At 38.2% G+C, this 20,986-nt stretch overlaps 1 protein-coding gene across 1 annotated transcript in view; it reads left to right on the forward strand.

Annotated features, from left to right (window-relative positions):
* Positions 1–20,986, forward strand: part of plcb1 (phospholipase C beta 1) — a 72,688-nt gene that overhangs the window by 35,530 nt on the left and 16,172 nt on the right. The window contains exons 14-24 of the mRNA XM_030156818.1: positions 86–251; positions 7,265–7,320; positions 11,221–11,317; positions 11,774–11,858; positions 12,098–12,222; positions 15,573–15,727; positions 15,848–16,015; positions 16,096–16,195; positions 17,400–17,504; positions 19,710–19,822; positions 19,904–20,054. Of these exons, the coding sequence (XP_030012678.1) occupies positions 86–251; positions 7,265–7,320; positions 11,221–11,317; positions 11,774–11,858; positions 12,098–12,222; positions 15,573–15,727; positions 15,848–16,015; positions 16,096–16,195; positions 17,400–17,504; positions 19,710–19,822; positions 19,904–20,054 (1,321 nt within the window). The remainder of the gene's footprint in view (positions 1–85; positions 252–7,264; positions 7,321–11,220; positions 11,318–11,773; positions 11,859–12,097; positions 12,223–15,572; positions 15,728–15,847; positions 16,016–16,095; positions 16,196–17,399; positions 17,505–19,709; positions 19,823–19,903; positions 20,055–20,986) is intronic.

Raw genomic sequence — 20,986 nt, forward strand, 5'->3', positions numbered from 1 at the left:
GCTATCATTTGTACTTTGTGTGTGTGTGTGTGTGTGTGTGTGTGTGTTTGTGTGTGTGTGTGTGTGTGTGTGTGTGTGTGTGTAGCTGGAGTCAGGTGTCCCCCTCCCCAGTCCCCAGGAGCTGATGGGCAAAATCCTCATCAAGAACAAAAAATCCCACAAACCTTCCAATAACACTGACAACAAGAGACTGACAGACCAACCTGCCAATCAGAGCAACGAGCCACTGTCTCCTAGCAACAACACTGGTGGTAAGACACATACACAAATACAAAGGGACATTTTTCAATGTGAAATACGTGAATTGTGTTCATCTGTGAAACACTGCCAGTCCTTTTGTCGAAACAAAAAAACACATAATTATGATTCGGCCATTCCACAGGCGGTGACAACACGTTAATACCAAACATTATTCAGACTCTAATTCAATGGCGTCGACTAACAAAGAGGATTTTATGTTTGTGTGTGTGTGTGTGTGTGTGTAGGTGTGTGTGTGTGTGTGTGTGTGTGTGTGTGCATCTGTCAAACTGTTTTCACATAAAACAGCCACCATGAGTCATCATTATATCAGCTTGATTTTGAAAATGTACCGTGAAGGTGCCATATTTCTGCAATGTCCGCAACGCTGTAGATGTGTGATGATTACAAAATATTCACACAAACTGAGAGGGTTCTATGTGCCTTTTAATGAAAAGATCCAAGTGGAGGAGGACAGGAAATATTGGGAGAATAAAATGTCACACATATCAGAGCTAATATCACACCTCGAAGGATTACTTAACTTCTATCTTACTTCTTGTGTTAAGTTCATCTTAGTTTATAAAAATGTGTTAAGAGTTGATTTATCAATAAAGTGGAACCAGCTGAAGGTGATCACATTTGTCTGGGTCAAATTAATCAGAATGAGTGGATGATTAGTAATGGTATATTTTTGTAAGTTGGTCTGGTTCTTTTTAGCAAAAACCAGTAAGATTTTCCACGTGTTTTTTTTTTTTTATTGCAGAAAATAAGCTTCAAGACAAGTATAACTATGGTATTCAAGATTTCTGATGCATAAATACTATTTCTACAATGTTAGGCTGTAAACACTATAGTCATGTGACCCTCGCATGGAAGTGCTTCAATGTATGTTTGCTTTCAGCTGTTGTGTGACTCTGGAACAAGGTTATTATTGTTAACGAAAACTAACAAAATGATGAAAACTAGAATTGTAAAAACATTTTCGTTAACTGAAATAGATAAAAACTATGATTAAAACAAAAAAACGATAACTAACTGAAACTGTATTGTGTGTTTACAAAACTAACTAAAACGTATAAAAATTATGGATAAAATTCCCTTGGTTTTCATCTTTGTCAATGCTGGATTGATATGAAATCGATTTATTTCCCTCAAGCAATTTTAGCTGCTGAACCATATGATATTTAACAGTCCGTCACTTCTTGTCACTTGTCGTTTAGAGTCATCTTCTGGTCCGCACTCTACCTGGAAACATGGAGACTAAAGTTGGGAGAAAGCAGCAGAGTCCTGTCTGGGATTTATTTGAATTTGATGGCGAAGAAGATAAAAGATATAAAAAAAAACTAAAACTAAACTAAAACTAAGCATTCAGAAAATAACAAAAACTAATAAAAACTAGCAAATCTGCTCTAAAAACTAATCAAAACTAACTGTATTAGAGAACAAAAGTCAAAACTAAATAAAACTATAACGAAAAATCCAAAACTATTATAACCTTGCTCTGGAATCACATAAGTTACACAGATATTGGTTCATTTCAGACCATCAACTATTACAGAAGTCGCAATGAGAAAGAAAGAAAAGGAGAATGTTGAGGGAGAGAAAAAGGGAAAAAAAAAATTCTACTTTCAGACTGATTCTCAGTGTTTACTGTTGTAAAACACACACCCACATTGTAAACACACCCACACCTTGGCTGAACATGCAAGTAACAGTGTTCGACACTGATCACAGGTCAGCTGACACAAGACGTAAACAAAACCATATTAGTTTATCTTCAGTTTTTTAAACCGTTATTTTTCAGTTAAGCATAATATCGATTAATTTTGACAGCCCCGATAATTATGAAGTTGTCCATAAACCCACCACAACCAATATTTCAAGGTAAATAAGTTTCATTATCACTAACTATATCTATAACTACAGACAAATTAAAGTTTCAGTTTGAATGATCGTGCACTTCCAGATGTAGATTTGACCTTGAAGGACATGATCACCTAACGGTTTCCACTGTCATTTTAATTATTTTTGGATCCAGACTCTCTTTTTGAAGTACCTGTGTCACCTCACATTATCCATTATCGCCCGTTTCCGCTGTGAGGTTGGCACAGTGACAAATCTCCTCCTCTGCTCTTGCTGATATTTTGCTCTGCAGTCCTCTCCACGTCATCTGGGATGTCTGGGTAATAAGAAGGACATCTCAGAAGAGGTCCGAAGCACAGAACGGCAATTAAACACAGAGCAGGGGAAATTAGGGAGCCTTATTGACATTACTGCTGTGCAAATCCTAAAAACTGGTCTGGGACTGCCAAGTAGGCCTCTGTCTTGTCTGCTGGGAGTCCGGCTATATACTTAAAAAGCAGCCTGGAATCTGTGCTGAAGTAGACACTCATATACTGCCCATGACTCCTCTGATCAGTGAAGGCTTGAGTGGGCTGATTATGCACCTGCAGAGAAGTTAAAGCAGGGGGGTAGTTGTTTACTCATCTGCAGACATCTGCTGCATTGCAACACTGATTTAATACTAACACAGTTTAGAAGTAATCACTAATATGTGTGTGAAAATTCAGTGTTTTGCAGCAAGTTCTAGGGCAGGGGTGTCAAACTCATTTTCTTTCAGGGGCCACATTCAGCCCAATTTAATCTCCAGTGGGCCGGACCAGTCAAATAATAGCATAATAGCCTATAAATAATGATAACTCCAAATTTTTTATATGCAAAAAATAACATTAAATTATGAAAACATTTACATTTTACCAACTATCCAAACAAAAAAGATGTGCATAATCTGAAAAAAACAGAAATTTCTGAAGAAAAATAAGAAGAAATAATAAGAAAAAAAATGTGATCAATATTATGCCTCAACTTATGATTTATACATGTGCATTACAGATCAGATCTACTAAGGCATAAAACAGGCAGAATATTGTTAAAATGGCACTTATTTTTCTTTAGATATTTCAGGTTGTTCATATTTGTTCAGGTTATTGATGTTTTATTATTAAAGGATATCAGAATTTTATGTTCTTTGCAGTAAATCAAGGAGAAAAAATTGGTGTTGCCATTATTTACAGGCATGATGTCATATTATTTTTTTCACTTTAAACCAAGAAGAAAATTTGGAGTCATTATTTCTAGGTTATTATGCTATTATTTTTGAGTTTGATGCCCTTGACTGTTAATATCTTCTGCACTTTGCAAATTCATCCCACGGGCCGGATTGGAACCTTTGGCCGGCTGGTTTTGGCCCCCGGGCCGCATGTTTGACACCTGTGTTCTAGAGTTAATTTTCGTACATTTCTGCAGAAACGCTACAAGTTGTTACATGTTCAACAGAACCTGGTTTGTGTTGATATTATTTTGTGTTATTCACTGCTTACATTTTAGTAAAAATAGGACAGTTACAGCGATCAGCCATAATATTATGACCCCTGACAGTGATAGTATTGACTGTCTAATCACATTAGTCGCTTTTCCATTGAACATATGCGCAAAACTTTACCGATATTTACTAAATGTCGAACAAACAGAAGTGCGTAATGTCGGTTTTTCCATTAAATCACAAATGTGATGATTTGTTTATTTATTATCATGAGATGACACGAGAAGTCATTCCATAAACATGGCGACGAATGTAAATTTGGTGTTGATTTACAGATATATTCATTATTATTATATATTACCCCTCTATCACGTACTAAATTTAAAAATGATTGGGTTTCTTGGTGTGTCCACACATATCGCGACATGTTTCTTCTTCTTCGCTTGTTGTAACGTACGTCAACATACTTTTTTTAAATTCGCCTGATTCTAGTTGCAAAAAAAGGTCTTTCCATTGCAGTTTTGCATGATATACCATTTGTGCTACGCCTGAAAAAATACCTCTTGTCAGCGCAAAAACTTTTAATCGAAAATACATTTGGCGAAATTATTGTTTTTCCATTAGGTACATTTTATCTGCAAGTTATATTTGCACAATTTTAGGGTCAATGGAAAAGCGACTAATGAAACCTTTCACTGGGCTGGGTATATTAGTTGGCAAATAATTTAGTCCTTGAAGCTGATGTGTTGGAAGCAGCAAAATGACCAACATAAGGATCTGAGTGACTTTGTCCAGGTCCATGTTGTAACGGTGATGACTGGGTCAGAGCATCTCCACAACTGCGGGTCTTGGTGGGTGTTCCTGGTCTGCAGTGGTTAGTACCAACCAAAAATGGACTAAGGAGGGACATCCCAGTTTCAGAACCATTGAGCATCTGTGGGATCAGACAAATAAATCCGATCCATGGAGCTCCACCTCTACTTCCAGGACTTCATGGATCCGCTGTTAACGTCTCAGTCCAGATACCACAGCACACCTTCAGAGGTCTGGTGGAGTCTAGAGCTGTTTATGTGGAAAAAGGGGAACCTACACAATATTAGATAGATGTAATAATGTTCTGATCCCATAGATCACAGGTGTCAAACATACGGCCCGGGGGCCAAATCCAGCCCACCAAAGGGTCCAGTCTGGCCCTTGGGATGAATTTGTGAAATGTAAAAATAGATATTAAGAAATTAACAATCATTTTAGTTCAGGTTCCACATTCAGACCAATTCAATCTCCAGTGGGTCAGACCAGTAAAATACTATCGTAATAATCTATAAATACTCACAACTCCAAATTTTCTCTTTGTAAATGTAAATATTTTCATGTATTTACACTAAAACAAAGCATAATTTCACAAAAAATGTGAATAATCTGAACAAATGTGAAGAACCTGAAATGTCTTAAGAAAAATAAGTGCAATTTTAACAAGATTCTGCCTGATACTAAATGTTGTGTGTATTTGTAGCTCCACTGTGATCTGTAAGTTATAATGAACATGTGGAACTGATAAACTGAGGCAGAATATTGTTAAAATTACACTTATTCTTTCAGTTTGTTCAAGTTATTCACATCATTTGAAAGGACAGTTTGTAGATGTAAACATTTTCATTGTTTAATTTGACTTTTTTCACTGTGAAATAGAGAGAAAAGTTTGGAGTTGACATTATTTTTATGTTATTATGTTATTATTTTACTGGTTTGGCCCACTGCAGATCAAATGTAGCTGAACGTGGCCCCTGAACTAAAATGAGTTTGACACCCCTGCCATAGATGCAGGATTGGTTGAGATCTGGTTGTTTGTTCTTTAGATACTTTTGGTAGGTTCTAACCACTTTACACCGGGAATAAAAAATATTTCAACTTAGAAATTTTATCCAACTGATTTCCTGGACACGATTCACCCGATTGTTTTCAAATTTCACACGTGTTCTTCACATATGCCTTTATCTCAATTTTTTCTTTTTTTTTTTTTTTTTTAACAAATCTTTGAAAAGTTTTTGAAAAGATTGAAAGTTAAGACTCAAAATGAATCCCTGGGAGGGCAGGGTATCAGTGAGCAGGAGGGGTAAAGTGTTGCGTGACCAGGTGGGGTATTTGACTTAGTGGGTCTGTGCTGAGGTAGTGATGCTTCACTCCTGCTTCTTCTTCTCATAATTTAGTGTTTACTAGCAGTTGTCAAACCAGGTTAGAAGTGCATTATTGATGCCAAGTGGACTGAAGTCCCTACATTCTCAGTCATGAGCTCTGCCAGTCTTTGCACTTCCACTTGGGAGGGTCTGCTGAGTGGAGGTGGGGTACTTAGTGGTAAAAATTGCTGTACTGGTTGAGTCCAGTGTTTGTCTTCATATCAAACAGTGTAAAAGTGTTTACACTGGCCAAAGCCTGTTATAAGGAGAGAAGGGTGTTAACATATGCACAACTGCATTACTTTACAGGGTGGGGAAGCAAAATTTACAATATTTTGAGGCAGGGATTGAAAGACAGTGTATGACCAATTAGTTTATTGAAAGTCAGGAGAATTTATTTGCCACAAGAAAATTGACATAATAGAAAATGTTTTTATTCTATATGTCCTCCTTCTTTCTCAATAACTGCCTTCACACGCTTCCTGAAACTTGCGCAAGTGTTCCTCAAATATTCGGGTGACAACTTCTCCCATTCTTCTTTAATAGTATCTTCCAGACTTTCTCGTAATAGTTTTGCTCATAGTCATTCTCTTCTTTACATTATAAACAGTCTTTATGGACACTCCAACTATTTTTGAAATCTCCTTTGGTGTGACGAGTACATTCAGCAAATCACACACTCTTTGACGTTTGCTTTCCTGATTACTCAAATGGGCAAAAGTTTCTGAAAAGGTATGGATAATAGTGTTAGGTATGATTATGACATCAATATATGTTTGGTTTGAAAACAATTGACGTAGTGCCTGCTGAGAAAAAACAACTAAATGTTCATTGTAAATTTTGCTTCCTCACCCTGTAACAGTTTATAAATTCAGAAATGGCTCTTTTAACCCAGAAAGACCCAGTGCTACTTTTGTGTCAGTTGTTTTTTTAATCTATATTTAACCTTTATTAAGTCATTTATCACCATTTATTGTAACATTATGTTCTTTACTTTGCATTTTTTCAGTGAAAATCAAGTATTTTCCAGTATTTACTTTACTGTTCATGTAGATGTTCATAAAAGCTCAGATCAAAGTTGAGGGATATTATATCAAAAACAAAGAAAACTGAAGAAAATGTGACTTTTTCAGCAAATATATCACTAACTGAACATAAACCGAGTGTCTCCATCCACCTTCATTGATTAAACTCCATGGGTTTCACTGGTGAATCAATGTTGTAGATGATGATGGTGTTTCCACGTTCACTACAGAGCCTCTGAACGTCCAAATGGGTCATATCTGATGACCGTGAAAAGATGAGAAACTATTTTACGCCAATTATTTTCATGTATTGATAGGATTTGTGGGTCAACAGGTATTAAACAGTTTCGATCAGTAGATGGTTTTAATTGACGGTGGATGTTTGGGTCTTTATGGGTTAAATTGTGTCCTATACACGAACATATTCATCTGATACAGAAAAGACCTAAAAAGCACAGATGCAGAGATGACAAAGATGACTTGTTTAACTTTAATTTCAACAGAGATGGATGCTGAGAGTGAGGAAGACGATGATGACGAAGATGATGATGGTAAAAAGGTCAGTGGTGGCATCGTGAGGCACAGTCGGTCTCTTTGTTGTCACCGTTTGTTGCGTTCTGGTGCTGCTTCTCCTCACTATTTTGTTGTTCCGCCATCGTGGTTTGTTCTTTGATTTAAGTGTCGCCCCTGCAGTCGTGTGCTGTTTATGGTCGTCACTGTGGCCGTTGATGTTGTTTTTCCCTTCATTGTTTACTCTTAACATTTACGATATTGGATGTTATGAACACTCGCTACTTGCCGCCATTGTTGTTTGTACTTTCATTTAGCTGTAATTATGTCATTGTATTTCTTGTATTTGCAGCCCTTATTGTTTATTCTTAATGTGTGCTGTAACCCTGCTTTATTTTGTTGTCATTATTGTTTCAGGCAGCTGTTGTTTTACCTGTACATTGTGAAAAAAACAAAAAGCTATCTAAAAAATTTCTAACTAAAGAAAAGACAAAAAAAAAAAGAAAGAAACAGAACAGACTGGTAAATTGGGTGTAAACAAAGAGACCAAATTTATTGAATGAAAAGAATAAAAACATTGAGGTGTCTAATCGGTATTTTTATACAGAACTAAATAAGGACGTTAATATTCACTGCCAGACAATGATGCATCCATTTGTGTCACTATGTGCACTATTTGTCAAAAAACAGACAATGTACGTGTAACTGTGCTGAGCTGATTTTATGTCTGCAAATAACAGAATAAATCTAAATCATCTGTGATCATCACACGAATGAGTAAGGAGGAAAACAATGCAAACTAATTGTGTTATTTCCAATTTATAGTGTTCTTTTTTTAGCCAGGGCTGCAGACGTTGTGGTTTCAGATTGGTCATCTGTCCATCCATCCATCCTGTTCTTCTAAACATTAATGGCTGGACAGAATTTCTCCAACTTTGCCACAAATGTTCACATTAAATCAACCTGACATGGTTAGACTCGAGTAGGGATGTAACGATATGAAAATTTCACATCACGGTTATTGTGACTAAAATTATCACCGTTATCATTATTATTACGGTATTGTTGAAATTGTGCTGAAAATGTTCAAAAAGTACTTACACACACTGAAATAATTTAACCACGTTGTATTAAAAAAAAAAAAAAAAAAAATTGGCACAATGCATTTTCTGTTGGCAGAAACATTCAAGTATTAACCCTTAGTGGTCTCAGCCTATTTTGGCCATTTTTCAGTCCTTTTGATTTTGCCTTTATATACTATATAAACAAATGTTTACTATACTAATGTTTGGTATGTTTTTTTTTCAGCACAACTTCATTTATATCAACTGCCTATTATTTTTTCACTTTAACCTACTATAAAAACACTAAAGGACAAAAAACACAAAGAAAATATATAAAATCCAGTTTGAAAAATGTGTATAATGTATTGCATAAATAACACACAGATGTTTAACGAACCTTTTCAAAGACTTTAAATGTGAATATTGGTTCCAAATATTAGGTATATACAATTAAAATTGTAATAAATTAAAACTATACTCAAATATTTGACATAAAAGCAGATCTTTACATAGGCGTTTTCTCCGGAAAAGTGCGGTAATCAAACACAGTTATCATGATAATTAGAATTTAAATGGTAATACTAAACGTCTGCAATTTTTCCGTGGTTTATCATTATACCGGTAATCATTACATCCCTAGACTCGAGTTACCAAAGAATCAAGGACCTCACAAAACACAACTCAAGCATTAATACACCAACCATGAAAAACCTTATGTGTATCCAAAATGGACAAAAGTGAAAGAGTTTTTTTTTAAGGTTTGGCACAAATCAGTAAAGTTGCAATCGGGAAAACCTATGATTTGAAAGTTGATGTGGATGCTAATACTCTTTTACACATTGTCACTTCATACATAGTTATGTCAGAATTTTGCATTAATCCACTAGTTTCATGCCAGTGGTTTTAAAAACTTCAATTTCACATCTGAAAAGTCTCTCCTTTCCACCTCTGCACTACTGACATGGCCAGAGGGGTTCTTAACTGTTCCATTCGTCTGAGCGTGATATTGCAGGAACAACTTGATGGAATTTCTTCATATTTGGCGTGAACAATTAGATGGATTCAAGGATGAGGGGGCTAGAGTTCTGTGGCCAAAGGTCGAAGGTCGAGGTCACTGTTAACTCACAAAACATGTTTGGTTTTTTTTGCCGTGGCTGAAGACATTACATGTTAATTAGAGCAAACTTTAGCTGAAATTTGTCATAAGACCAAATGATTAAATAATGAAGTCTTATATCCCAAAGCTCAAAGGTCACACTGCATGTTCTACAAAAACACACTACTGTCTGTTATACCGTTGTATTCACCTGCATACACATCTGTATGTAAATGAACATACTGCAGCCTGTTTCTCAGCTTAATTATACATTTTAAAGTAATAATACGTTAATTTCACCATAAAATAGACTTGGTACTTTCTATTATATTCCTTCAAAGTATGGACAGACAGGAATGCAAACTGTAACAAGAGATTTTCAGAAATAACCTCACAAACATTTTGGATTTGAGGATGATCATAATTCTTATTTCCTTTTTTTAAACTAAATAACCATCTTTTCATACACTGTAAAAAATGACTGTAGAATGAACACCAAAAAGTTATAAAATTGCAACATAAAAAAACTGTAAGTGACAACACAATGCAAAGTTGTTTACTTGAAAAGATTTTTCTGTTAACGATTAAATCTAATGTAGCTGTAGTTTTTACAGGAAGAGTATGTGAACAAAACCAGATTTGTACGTAGAAATGATGTATTTCTATTGTTTTTAGAAAATAAAACTATAAATTGAAAAAGAATGTGGTGCCGTTTAAATTGCAAGACCATAATGTTGAAATAACGGCGCATTTGCTTTTTTTTTTTTTTTTTTAATAAAAAGGTTATAAAAAAAGTAAACAACAATTAAACAATTAAACATTTTAAACTTGTAAATTAATGGGTTGGTAGAGTTGGTAGAGCGGCTCTTCCAATAACCAAAGGGTTGGTGGTTCGAATCCTGGTTCCGACTGTCCATATGTCCAAGTGTCCATGGAAGACACTGAACCTTAAATTGCTCCCAGTCGGACGTGGTGGTTTTGGAAAGTGCTTTGGACACTATGAAGGTGTAGAAAATGAGCTAAATAAGTGCAGTCCATTTACCAGCTAAATCCAATGTTAAATCTACATGTTTAAAATGTTAAATCTGCATGTTACTCTGTAAATATGTTTACAGTTGGATGTGTTTTTTACAGTATTGTTCTGGAAACCACAGCTGCCAGTTTTTTTTTCGTAAAAACAAGATTTTTTTTTTTTACAGTGTAACTCTAACACACACACACACACACACACACAGTGCTTTTGTTGCCTGAACCCTAAAATCTTACAGGAGTGTGTGTATGTGTGTGTGAATTCTAGTCTCTGGTGGAAAAGATATTGTGTATCTACCGTCCTCCTCCACATGTATTCATGGTTTGCTGACACATAAAATGGCAAAGTGTTTTCTGCTCAGTGATTTCTGCAAGTTTTTACACACAATAATGGCAAGTCATGATGATTATAAAACCTTTTTACACTCTGGAGATTTTAACCTACTGTCCTGATTTAACTTCCTATTTCACTGACATTTAAGAGCATTTTCTAGTTAAGTTTAGATATTTAGTTATTTTTATGGAATCCCGGGTATTTTTTTTTTCCAGGAATTTTCACAGTGATAAAAGCTTTTCAAAATACCTTTAATATTGTAAGAAAGTATATTACACAGTTATATAGTTAAGTTTTTGACAGTATTCCAGTCCATTGATAATATATTTGGTGGGCTTTGGTGTAAAGTTTATTGAGAAATGATGCAGGGATAAGAAACTCCTATTTTATGAAGGTTAATCTTTAAATTCACCTTGTTTATTTCAGGGCTCAGCAGAGCGAGAGGCGGTGGCTACAGAGGAAATGTCTACTCTGGTAAACTATGTCCAGCCCACCAAATTCAACTCCTTCGAAGCCTCCAAGAGTAAGAAAACCAGATCAGAAGCCAAAGCCATGCTGCAATGAGACACACAGTGTTTGAATGGTTTTTATTATTCCGGCTTTTCTTGTTGCTGAAACCTCATTTGTGCCGCAGTTCTGCTACAGAGCTGCAAAATCCCTCAATTTCATGTCATACTGTAGCTCTATCTGTGCAAGGATCAACTTGTCACATATTGGAGATAAGCTTTGATGGAAATCTAGACTGATGGAGCAGCAGGCTTTGGGTCATTGATCCTATTATTATTTCTTGAAATTACACCGTAAGCATTAAAAAGTAACTTATCCGATGTGTTATTTTGACCTTTATCAGAGTTAAAGTGGCTTTGGGTTTTTGCATTTTAACAAGCAGATGCAAAATTTGATTGAAAAAAAAAGAAATGTTTTAATTACCATATGAAGAAAATGCAGGATAATTACTAAAACATTTGTGTGTGTGCAGAGGCAGCCCGCTGTTACCACATGTCATCTTTCGTGGAGACCAAAGCTTTGGAGCACCTTACAAAGTCACCAGTGGAGTTTGTAGAGTATCCTTGGCAACAGTTACCACAGCTACAACATACCAGAGCAACTGCTTCTTACTTGATTTTCTTCTTCTTCTTTTCATGCATTTTTATAAACCTATAATGATCTGTCTTTTTCACACACTCACATAATGTAATTGAAGTCTACATGTTTGTGTCTTACATCCATACGTGCTAGAAACAAGTATATATCACTAAGAGAAATGTATTTTTTATATGCTCCTTAACCTTATATCAACTAGATATAATAAATCCCAGTTGAGTCGTATTTACCCAAAAGGAACCAGAGTGGACTCGTCTAATTTCATGCCTCAACTCTTCTGGAACGCTGGATGTCAGCTGGTGGCTCTCAACTACCAAACTATAGGTATAATATCAGTAAACATAATGCAGAAGCAGACCTTGAAAGGACAGAGGGGATTTGTTGCACTGACACGATCTGGCAACCTCAGCCTTAGCCTTACCTGATGAAAACACAAACTGTGTATGAATAGTGGACAGAGGGACTGGGACATCACCCATTGGCTGGTATCTGCCGTTTTAAAGCCAGTAGTTTTGGTTGTGGCCATGTTTCCTTTTTGGAGCTTGAAGTGACCATATCTGGACAAAAGGAGGGTAGATGTGGGAATGTGAGGGGTCATGGGTGAGTTAATGCTAAATCTTAGCTTTAACAAGCATTCCATAACAAAGTCATTTTAAAGTAAAGTAAAGTAAAGTAAATTTTATTTATAGAGCACTTTTCACAGACAGAGTCACAAAGTGCTTTATCAATTCAAATCAGAATCAAATTAAGTTTACAGAGACCCAACAGAATCCTTCAGGAGCAAACACTTGTGATTGGTGACAGTGGCGAGGAAAAACTTCCCTTTAATGGGCAGAAACCTCGAGCAGACCCAGACTCCTGAAGGATGGCTGTCTGCCTTGACCAGTTGGGGTTAAAGAGAGAGAGAGAGAGTAAAGGAGGAGAAAAGAGAGAGCGATAGAGATATAGAGAGACTGGGGGGGGGGGGGATGACACATGGAGTACGTTATGATGAATACATAGAGTGTAATCAGTTTGTGGTGGTCCTGGGTCAGGTGGGAGACTAAAAAGCCTTTTTGAACAGAAGGGTTTTGAGGTGTTTCTTAAAGCTCTCTACAGAGTCCATGGACCGTAGGTGTAGAGGCAGGTCATTCCATAGACGTGGTGCCACAGCTTTAAAAGACCTGTCACCGCGTGTGCTAAAACAGGTCCGTGGAACCATCAGCAGGTGCTGTCCTGAAGACCTCAAGCTACGAGTCGAGCTGTAGGGCTGGATCAGGGAAGCAATGTATGCAGGGGCCTGGCCATGTAGGGCCCGGAAAGTTAGCACAAGAATTTTGAAATGAAGACGATATAGAACAGGGAGCCAGTGGAGAGATTTAAGGCTGGGAGTGATGTGGGTTCTCCTGTTTGTGCGGGTCAGAAGCCTGGCAGCAGAGTTCTGGACAAGCTGTAGATGGGCCAGATCCTTCTTGTTTAAGCATGTAAACAGGCTGTTGCAGTAGTCTAAGCGAGAAGATACAAAAGCGTGAACGATCATCTCGAGCTCATTTGTGGACACCATAGATCTGAGTTTGGAGATGTTGCGTAGGTGGAAGAAACAGTTTTTGACTAGGTGTTTGGAGTAGAATTCTAAAGACATGTCCTGGTCAAAGATGACACCCAGATTCCTCAGTTTTGTCTTTACCGATGAACTCAGGTCTCCAAGGTGATGTTTGATCCCTGGGATTGCACTATCCGGGGCAATGATGAGGGTCTCAGTTTTGCTGGAGTTCAGCTGGAGGCTTTTATCATTTAGCCACTGCTTCAGCTCTGACAAGCAGTTGATTAAGGAACTCAGTTTGTGGGGCTCAGAGGAGTTAAAGGAGCAGTATATCTGGATGTCATCGGCGAATAGATGATAGGAGACATCACTATACTGTCGGATAATGTGGCCAAGTGGGAGGACATAGAGTAAAAATAGCACTGGTCCCAGGACAGAGCCTTGGGGCACACCACACAGTAGATCCGCTGAGTCAGATTGGAAGTTGTTTATTGACACAGTGAAGCTTCTGCCAGTCAGGTAAGAGGAGAACCAGTCTAGCACAGGACCTTGACATCCCTACCAGGTCCCTCAGTCTCTCAATCATTATGGTATGGTCCACTGTGTCAAAGGCCGAGGAGAGATCTAGCAGGACCAAGACCGTGGATTTCCCGGAGTCAGCCGCCATCAGGATGTCACTAGACACTTTTAATAGTGCGGTTTCTGTTGAGTGGCGTTGTCTAAACCCAGACTGAAAAGTGTCATAGATCTGGTGTGTCTCCAGAAAAGCTGTAAGTTGTTTTGACACTGCTTTCTCAAGGATTTTGGCCAATAGGGGGAGCTTTGAAATGGGCCTGTAGCTTTTGAAGTCTGTGGGGTCCAGTGTGGTTTTCTTTAGTTTAGGTTCTATGATGGCCTGTTTGAAGGAGCTGGGAAACAAACCAGTTGAGAGCGACAGGTTAAAAAACTTTGTGACCCATGGTCCAATAGTGTCAAAGACACCGACAAGGAGCTTATGGGGGAGGATGTCTGCAGAGTTGGAGGAGGGTTTCGTTTTGGATAAAAGTGCTGAGATGTCCTCCAGTGTCACAGGGTCGAAAGAGGACCTGGTTTGCAGAGGGGGATCAGCTAGGGTCAGACGGCCAGAGGGTGGTGGGATATTGTGTTTAATATCCCTGATCTTGTCTGTTAAGAAGTTTAGGAAGTCATTGCTGTCAGCTTTACAGAGCACAGGGGCAGCAGGGACAGCAGGGGACACAATGGACTGGATTGTGTCAAAGATTACTTTGGGGTTTTTCTTGTTTGTGGCTATAAGTTTGTGGAAGTAGCTGGATCTTGCCTCCTTAATCATTTTATTTAATGAGGTTATGAGATCTTTAAGATGTAACCTGTGTACTATTGGAGTGATTCCACCCTTTTCAAGAAATGGAAGCTTTTCAAGTGTTCCAGTGGACCTGGTGTCGTCTTTTTGGACCATTTCTGCCTCAAGGCCATGTTGGCTACGTTCTGACCAAAACAATGCAGCGTACGTGTGACGTCATCACGCATGCGCAACGACGGCGGAATCGATAAGCAGAATCGTTAAGCAGGCAGGCAAACGATTCCAAGGAATCGAGCTACTGGGATCCCTATTTGTTACATATTAAGTACAAAACCAGTTGAACTGTCCTGTCTGAGTCTATTGCGTCAGATGTCAAACATATGGCCTGCGGGCCATAACAGGCCCACCAAAGGGTCCAGTCTGGCCCATGTGATGAATTTGTGAAAAGCAAAAATTACACTGAAGACTTACTACTTCTGATCACATTGGGAGGATGTGGCCCCTGAACTAAATGAGTTTGACACCTCTGGTCTATGGGATCCACTAAAAAATCTGCCAATGAAATAAGTGAAAATCATCTTGGTAAGATTTCTTGAAATAAGATTTTCAAGATCTATCATCTAAAAATAAGTTCTTATATCTCACTGAGAAGTTACTCTAGGTGATTATGTCTTATTTTAAGTGTGATGAGATATTTTGGCTATAAGTGAGAAAAATATATTTGGTAAGATTTAGATTTTTGCAGTGTGTGGTCAGAAGGGATGACAACATTGTATAGATGGATGAAAGTAGATTTGTAAGGGTTGAGTAAAATGGTGCTGATATGTTCCTAAACTTACCAATGCTTTGTAGATTTCTCCATGCAGCTGAATCTCTTCATGTTTGAGTACAACGGTCGGAGCGGCTACAGACTGAAGCCTGAGTTCATGAGACGGCCAGACAAACACTTTGACCCCTTCACAGAAAACACAGTGGACGGCATTGTAGCTAACACCCTCTCTGTTAAGGTAAAGCTGCAGGACTTCTTTAAATCTAGACCTTTCAGTGTTTCAGCGAACCCACATTAGTTTATTGACCACAACATGTGTATTTGTGTCTTCACTGTCTGCCTGTCTGTGCTGTTGTAGGTGATCTCTGGCCAGTTTCTGACTGAGAGGCGGGTGGGGGTGTATGTGGAGGTGGAGATGTTTGGCCTTCCAGTTGATACCAGGAGGAAAGCTCTGAAGACCAAAACATCTCAGAACAACAACGCCATCAACCCAGTGTGGGATGAAGAACCGATTGTCTTCAAAAAGGTGAGATAAGATAGAAAATTGAGGGAGAATCTGTAGGGGAATCTAGATTTCTTTTGATTACACTCTGATCCGTCTGACAGGTGATTCTTCCCACTCTGGCCTCTTTACGAATCGCTGCTTTTGAGGAAGGAGGGAAGTTTATTGGACATAGGATTATTCCGGTGTCTGCCATAAGACCAGGTATTTACATATAAGTTTTATGTCTTTTTGCTCGTCATCTCTAACCTTCCCTGGGGCTACTGTTGAGCTTTTAGAAGGTTAACATGGATTCTTTTTGTGAATTACATAGTCGCTTGTCACTATCAAATACCTGTCAGTGTGGTTGTAAAAGTAATACTCATAGTGAGCCAGAATAGTTAATCTGCCCTTGTTTAAATGTGTTACTATATCAGAAAACCCCTAAAACAATGGATGCATGAAAAGCCTTGTAGACTGAAGCAGGAAATGTATTTTATCAAACACTGATATGGAAATCAATAAAGCGTCACATGTAAATCACACTTATTATATCGCCTAAAGGGAGTTTCGGGGATATAATGACACTGAACACCACCACCGGATCTGCTGCCGGATATCCTTCATGTGAAGGCGGTAACTAGGGCAGATTTGGTTGGATTTCTTATCCCTTGATAATTTGCAAAGGGGACCCCTAGTGGAAGAACCCTATCGATTTCAGCTTCTCTGAGTATTATAAATCATCCAAATGGGGGGCGCTTTAATGGAAAATCAGTTTTTTGGTCATAAATCAAGCAATAACAGACTGATTGAGATCAAATTTAGTTCATATTGATCGTCTTACAAATGTCCATTTTCTGGCTACCAGCCAGAGTTCATATGGTGTCATTTTCATTCACTGGGTGGAGTTTTGTGGGGAAACATTGGTTCTGTGATCATTATTCTGCCACTATCAGGTCGATGTAGCTCAAATGGAGTTCAAATCGATTGTCTGACAATTATCTTTCTTCATGCCACCACCTTGAGTTTACATGATGTCAGACCAGGTGGTGGTTTTGACACCAGGTGGTGTGTTTTTTCCAAATGGTCGGGGGACCAGAGGATTGGGGGAATTTTGGGGATATACCCTTGCTGTCAGCCCCCGACAGCATAAGCCTCATTATTACCCTCTATTCCTGATCAGAAAGTTTCAAATATATTTACCTCTAATTCCAGTTAGCGATAAGTCTCTAAGCCAGTCACTTATTAGAGATTGAAATGAAATAAATGAGACCAGAGTGGTCTTGGTATTTCTTGAGAGGAGTTGACATCTTTTGAATTGCAGTCAGTCAGAGCCATAGAGTCATGAAGTGGTTTTAAACTGTCTCACTTCGCTTTCAAGCTGTGGTTGTTGTTTCTTGGTCACAACGCAGTCATGTGTTTCCCTCAGGTTATCGTTACATCGGCCTGAGGAATGAAAAAAACCAGCCTCTGGTTCTACCAGCTGTGTTCGTCTATATCGAGGTCAAAGACTATGTCCCAGACACTTTTGCAGGTACCAGTCACTCAGTCTCACACATTCACTGCACACCACAAGGTTACAACCAAATAAAAAAACACTGTTGTCAACTGTCTAGGCATAAAGTGCATGGGTTTCTGCAGAATTTCTACAACTACAACAATACATGCTACAAATTAATGTTTATTTGTCCATGGTATTTATTAGGCCTGTAACGGTACACAAAATTTTCGGTTCGGTACGTTTTCGGTTTTCAAAGCCACGGTTCGTTTTTTTTCGGTTCGGTACAGGAAGAAAGAAAACCCCTCAAAATGTCTTTAATACATTTATGAATTTTTTAACATTTTTCCCCCAATTTTTGGACACAACAGAATATAGAAAAACAGGAATAATATAATTCTGCTGCTATAAATCAAATAGAAAATAAAATAAATTATTAATATGACTAAATGTATTTTAAACATTAGTATTGCACTTTTCTCTGACAGGTAGTTTTGAACAAACAAGAAAAATCTAATCACAGTTCTGTCAGTTCACATTCTGCAGAAAAATATCAGCAAAAAAATTCTGCATGAAGTGCAACATTAACAGGAGGGTAAACTGGTATTCTGTTTAAACAAACTGAAGAGCAACATTGACAACAAACTGAACCAAATTATTTATTTTAGGACAGAGAACAAACTGTTTAGGACACTGTGTGTACTTGTGTGTATGTGTGTGTGTGTGTGTGTGTGTGTGTGTGTGTGTGTGTGTGTGTGTGTTTGAGTGTGCGCGCGCATGGAACGTACGATTTGTCTGGGGGATGGTTTGTTTGTTGTTTGTTTGTTTTGTTTTTTTTGGTCGGAGCCGGGGGGTGCGGTCCGGTCCATAACTAACGTAACTAACGCTGGCGTGAAACGAAAGTGAAACTTTATTTTTATATACTGTCAGTGGCCAACTCCGAGTTTTATTCCTCTGTTATACAGCGTGCGTGAGAGAGAGAGAGAGAGAGAGAGAGAGAGAGGAGAGAGAGAGAGAGAGAGAGAGAGAGAGAGAGAGAGAGAGAGAGAGAGAGAGAGAGAGAGAGAGAGAGAGAGAGAGAGAGAGAGAGAGAGAGAGAGAGAGAGAGAGAGAGAGAGAGAGCCAGTGTGTTTTAGAACTACCGTAGTTCCTAGGGGCCAAACAACGTCCGTCTTATCTCCGTCTCTTTCCTCGTTGTTGTCTTTCACCGGGACCTGAAGTGATCCAAACTGGACTGTACTGATGGTGGAGGGTCTTCAGTCTCTTCCTTCCAGGTTCACATCATATTTGTTTTTTTTGTTTTGTTTTGTTTTTTACCTTATATCAGCTGCTATTTGGTATTTTGGGTCAATGTGCGTGTCCTTTAACATGTCCGTGTGAAACTTGCGCGGATTTAAAGTTCCGCATTAAACGACATCTTTCGTTCCTTTTTCTTTTGTCAACATACTGTGCCGTTTCGGTACAGCTGTGTGCCGAACCGAACAGGTGTGTACCGAAACGGTTCGGTACGTGTACCGTTACAGGCCTAGTATTTATAGAATAGCATGGATATAACCATAGGTATATCCATATACAGCAGTATGGGATGAAGATATAACAGGTTATGCCAGTGTTTTTCAACCTTGGGGTCAGGACCCCACGTGGGGCCACATGGAATTCAAATGGGGTTGCCTGAAATTTCTAGTAATTGATAAAAATAAAAACTTACTTATGAAAAATATATGGTGAGTTGACAGAGACAATCCCGATACATAAAAGACATGACAAACTGAAGCTGAAACTGAAGCACTGTGGTTCTGTTTATCTGTCAAATGTTCATTGTGGTCAGTTTCAGATGCTGCAGCTCTTTCATAATTCATAGTTTGAGTTCTTGTTTGTTCAGTATTAATTGTCAGCCTTGTAAATCCAAGCTGGACTGACTGTACATATCCTGACCAAGGAAAATAAAATTCTCACTTTGTGCAGTAATCTACACCTGGCTTTACTGCCTCTGTCCATAATAATATACATTATACAGACTAAGTGTTGTCTAAAATAAACGTTTATTTGCAACATACTATAGCGAACTATTACATGATCAAAAACAAATTCATTTTAGCAAAAAAAAGTCTCCGTTTTGAATGTCTGGGGTTGCCAGATATTTGTGATGTTAAAATGGGGTCATGAGCCAAAAAGGCTGGGAACCACTGGGTTATACTTTCTGACACAGACTCATTTGTTTTTTACTTCTTTGCTCCTCAGATGTGATAGAGGCTCTGTCCAACCCTATTCGATACGTCAACCTCCTGGAGCAGAGGTCTAAACAGCTGGCGGCTCTGACGTTAGAGGATGGAGAGGAGGACACGCAGACTGAGGTCAGCCTCGAGTCTCACTGTTTCATATTTGATTCAGCGGCTCAACATGCATCGATCATCTTTTTTGGTGTCTTTATACAGGATGAGATAGACAGCTGTGCAGAGCGTAAGAATGATCAGAGGTCAGCTCCATTGGAAAACGGTCTGAGCCCCACATCAGGTCCCTCAGGCCACACTCCCATCGCTACAACTCCAAAAGCTTCAGCGGCCAATCAGCAGGCAGCTTCGACAGGTAACATAATCATACACACAAAAGCACAGACCTATTTGTAGTCCTGGTATAGTAAGTATAGGGATGGGAACTGAGAAGGTTTTACTCATGCCTGTGCCAATATCGAGTCTACCAATTGGTCTGATTCTTTACAGATTTTATTGATACCTGATCAGTTTTCCATGTGGGTGAAATACAGGCCTATAGAGATCTTAGCATCAATGCAGCTGCTTTATTGTCTTAGTCTGAATAGTTTAAACATCCTCACTATTCTAAATATTGAATGTTTTCTCTGTAGCTCAGTAATTACATCAGTACTAACAATAATATTCGATTAGCTTCAGTCAGTCAATGTAAACAGTCGATATGTTGCAGCTGCAGCCACACCGTAAAAACAAACCTTTAGAATCTATTCAATAAAAGTGAGGTAACAATTTGCACTCATTTTGGTTGAGTAGATTTTACCCCATATTTTGAGTAAAATGTGACTAAATTTAACAGCTATAACACGCTAAAAGAAATTAGGTAAAATCCACCTAACATATCCCAATAGATTACACAACAAATAACTCATAAAAGGTGAGTAATATTAACTCTCAGCTGTTAATAGGAATATGTTCATCTACTTAATTTAGGGCAGGGAGTATCAATCTAAATATTGATAGTATCGATATTAACGTGTGTGTGAATTGGTATTGGATCGATACTAGTGTGATGAGTTCGATACTTTTGCAGCAGTTTCTCTTCTGTACGTCCAACAAATCACTTGAAGATTCGTTCTCTCTCTCTCTGCTGCTCTCTTGGGCACACTTGTATTTTAGAAGCAGCTCAGCTCATGGTGCAAGAATATGCAACTCGATAGAAATATTCATTCAACAAAAAAACTAATAAAACCAGTCAAACACACCATAACTGTGCTATATATAAAAAAACAACACTTATTATTAGCTCAG

Source organism: Sphaeramia orbicularis, chromosome 15 (assembly GCF_902148855.1).
Source record: "Sphaeramia orbicularis chromosome 15, fSphaOr1.1, whole genome shotgun sequence".
NCBI lineage: Eukaryota > Metazoa > Chordata > Actinopteri > Kurtiformes > Apogonidae > Sphaeramia > Sphaeramia orbicularis.